At 58.1% G+C, this 2,726-nt stretch overlaps 1 protein-coding gene across 1 annotated transcript; it reads right to left on the bottom strand.

The window, feature by feature from the left end:
• Positions 1-16: 16 nt before the first annotated feature.
• Positions 17-2,644, bottom strand: LOC122191996 (IQ motif and SEC7 domain-containing protein 2-like; the record flags this gene model as incomplete). The annotated part of the gene is made up of 3 exons (XM_042892413.1): positions 2,523-2,644; positions 941-1,226; positions 17-332 (listed from the first exon to the last, which is right to left on the bottom strand). Coding segments are annotated over exons 1-3 (667 nt in total), but the record flags the coding sequence as incomplete, so codon positions are not given.
• Between the last annotated feature and the right edge of the window lie 82 nt (positions 2,645-2,726).

Here is a 2,726-nt window from a genome sequence, read left to right as displayed (position 1 = left end):
TCCAACCCAGCCCTACAAGACCCCCCGTAACGAGGCGCCCTCCGCGGCCCCCCCAAAACCCCCTCGTCCAGCGAGGCGGGTTTCCCTTGGAAATAAGGGGGAGGCGGCGGAGGGGGTCCGGGGGGTCCAGGGGCTGGGGGGCCACGGTCGTATTCTTCGAATGAGAATTGGAGGCGTAAACCCGGCAGGGCCAAACGTCGGGCCCTGCCACCCTCACTGCGCAGCCGCTCGAATTTCTGAGCCATGCGGTAACGCCGGAAGGCGGCCTGGATGGTGCGGGCGGCGCGGCGCGTGCGGAAATAGCCGCCATATTTGCGCTCCAGCATCTCCACCTGGGGGGGGGGAGATTGAGGGTGCGGGGGGGGGGGGGGAGAGGGTTAGGGGTGACGGGGAGGGAGGTCACGGGGTGGGGAGTGGGGGATTTGGGCTCTCTGTAGGGCTATTGGGTGGTGGATGGGGTCGTTGGGTCATGGGTGGGGTCAGTGGGATGTGGGAGGGGTCCGTGGGAAGCAGGGGGGATCATAAGTGGGGTCATGGGTAGGGTGATGGGGTGATGGGGGATGTGGGGTCAGAGGCTGTAGGGTGGGGGCTTTGGGCTGTCGGTGGGATGACTGAGTGATGGATGGGGCCGTTGGGTCTTGAGTGGGGTCAGTGGGATGTAGGGGGGGTCATGGGTGGGGTCGTGGGGACTTTGGATGGGATCATTGGGTGATGACCATCATACGGGGTCATTGACCACCATATGGGACTGAGGACCACCATATGGGGCCAATTACCACCATACGGGATTGATGAGCAACATATGGGGCCAATGATTACCGTATAGGGTCATTGACCACCATATGGGATTGATGACCACCATATGGGGCCGATGACCACCATAGGGGGCCGAGGACCACCATAGGGGGCCGAGGACCGCCAGCGACCCCCCACCCCGTACCTTCTTATCCTGTAGATCGGTGGAGAGCTCATAGCTGTCGCTCAGAGCCTTCGGCCTCTTGCTCTCCTCCTCCTCCTCCTGCTTGCGCAGCGCCACGCTGGCAGGTTGGGGGGGCAGCCGAGGCCAGGCCACAGCCGGAGACCCCCCACCCCCACCAGGACCCCCACCGGGACCCCCCCCAGCATTCTGGGGAGTGGGTTGAGGTAAACCACGGTATGGGGGGGGATGGCTGGGACTGTCGGGAACGGGAACTCCAACGTCGCTGCCCGGCACTTCGCCATCCACACTATGGGGGGGGCATGGGGGGGTCAGCAATGCTGGCAGATGCCCCCAGACCCCCCCTCCAGGGACTCCCCAAAATCCCTCCAGAGACCCTTGAGACCCTCAGAACCCCCCATAGGCCCCCACAGACCCCTTATGTCTCCTCAGAGACACCCAGAATCCCCCCAGAGACCCCCCGATAGACAACCAGAATCCACCTGGAGACACCAAAGACCCCCCCCAAATCCACCCAGACACCCCCAAAATCCACACAGGGGCCACCAGGGACCTCAAAAATCCACCCTAAGACCCCAAAGACCCCTCAAAATCCACCAAAAGATCCCGAAGACACCCCAGAATCACCCTAGAGACCCCCACAATCCATTTAGGTACCACCAGGGACCCCCAAAAATCCAACCAGAGACCCCAAAGACCCCCCAGAATTCACCCAGAGACCCCCCAAATCCACTCAGGGACTGCCAGGGACCCCCCAAAATCCAGCCAGAGATCCCCCAAATCCACCCAAAGACCCCCCAGAATCACCCTAAAACCCCCAAAATCCATTCTGGGACCACCAGACCCCAAAAATCCACCCAGAGACCCCAAAGACCCCCCAGAATCACCCTAAAACCCCCAAAATCCACCCAAAGACCCCCAAAACCCGCCAAAATCCACCCAAAGACCCCCCAAATCCAAATATGAAGGGATATGAGGCCAGTGGGACAGACAGAAATGGGGACAGACAGACAGATGGAGGAGTTTGGGGGTGAGATTTGGGGATTTGGGGGTGGAATAAAGGGGATTTTAGGTTAAGAAATGTGGATTTTGGGGTCAGACTGAGGGTTTGGGGTGGAATGTGGGGACTTTGGTGTGAAAGATGGGGATTTTAGGGTGGGATGTGAGGGACGGGAGAAATAAGGGGATTTTTGAGTGGAATAAGGAGGTTCTGGGGAAAGGTGGGGATTTTAGGGTAAGAAATGAGGGTTTGAGGGTAGAAAAAGGGGATTTTGGGGTGAGAAATGGGGATTTGGGGGCACAATAAAGGGATTTTAGGGTCAGAAATGGGGATTTCAGGGGTGAGAAATGGGGATTTGGGGTGGGATGTGAGGGGTTGGGGTGGGATATGGGGAATTTAGGATAGGGGTTTGGGGATGAGAAATGGGGATTTGAGGATAGAACAAGGGATTTTAGGTTCAGAAATGGGGATCTGGGGGTGGAAAAATCGGATTTTGGGGTGAGAAATGGGGATTTGGGGTGGGATGTGAGGGGTTGGGGTGGGATGGGGGGGGTCGGATGGGGTCCGGGGGGGGCCCCGACTCACCCGTGCAGCAGTCGCTGCCGGAGCGGCCCCCTCCGCCGGTCGGCGGTGCATTGCAGGCACCACATTTTGGGGTGGAATTGAACGGATTTGGGTTTTTGTTGTTTGTTTATCTGTTTGTTTTCGGGTAATTTTAATAAAATCGAAGGTTCGTTCTTTTTTTTTGTTTTTTTTTTTTTTAATTTTTATTTTTTGGGGAGGGGGGGG

The sequence above is a fragment of the Lagopus leucura genome, unplaced genomic scaffold, assembly GCF_019238085.1.
Source record: "Lagopus leucura isolate 7727_CA_CO unplaced genomic scaffold, USGS_WTPT01 33909-0_obj-0_obj, whole genome shotgun sequence".
Taxonomy (NCBI): Eukaryota; Metazoa; Chordata; class Aves; order Galliformes; family Phasianidae; genus Lagopus; species Lagopus leucura.
The sequence above is the reverse complement of the archived record's forward strand: the minus strand, read 5'-3'. Positions and strand labels throughout refer to the sequence as shown.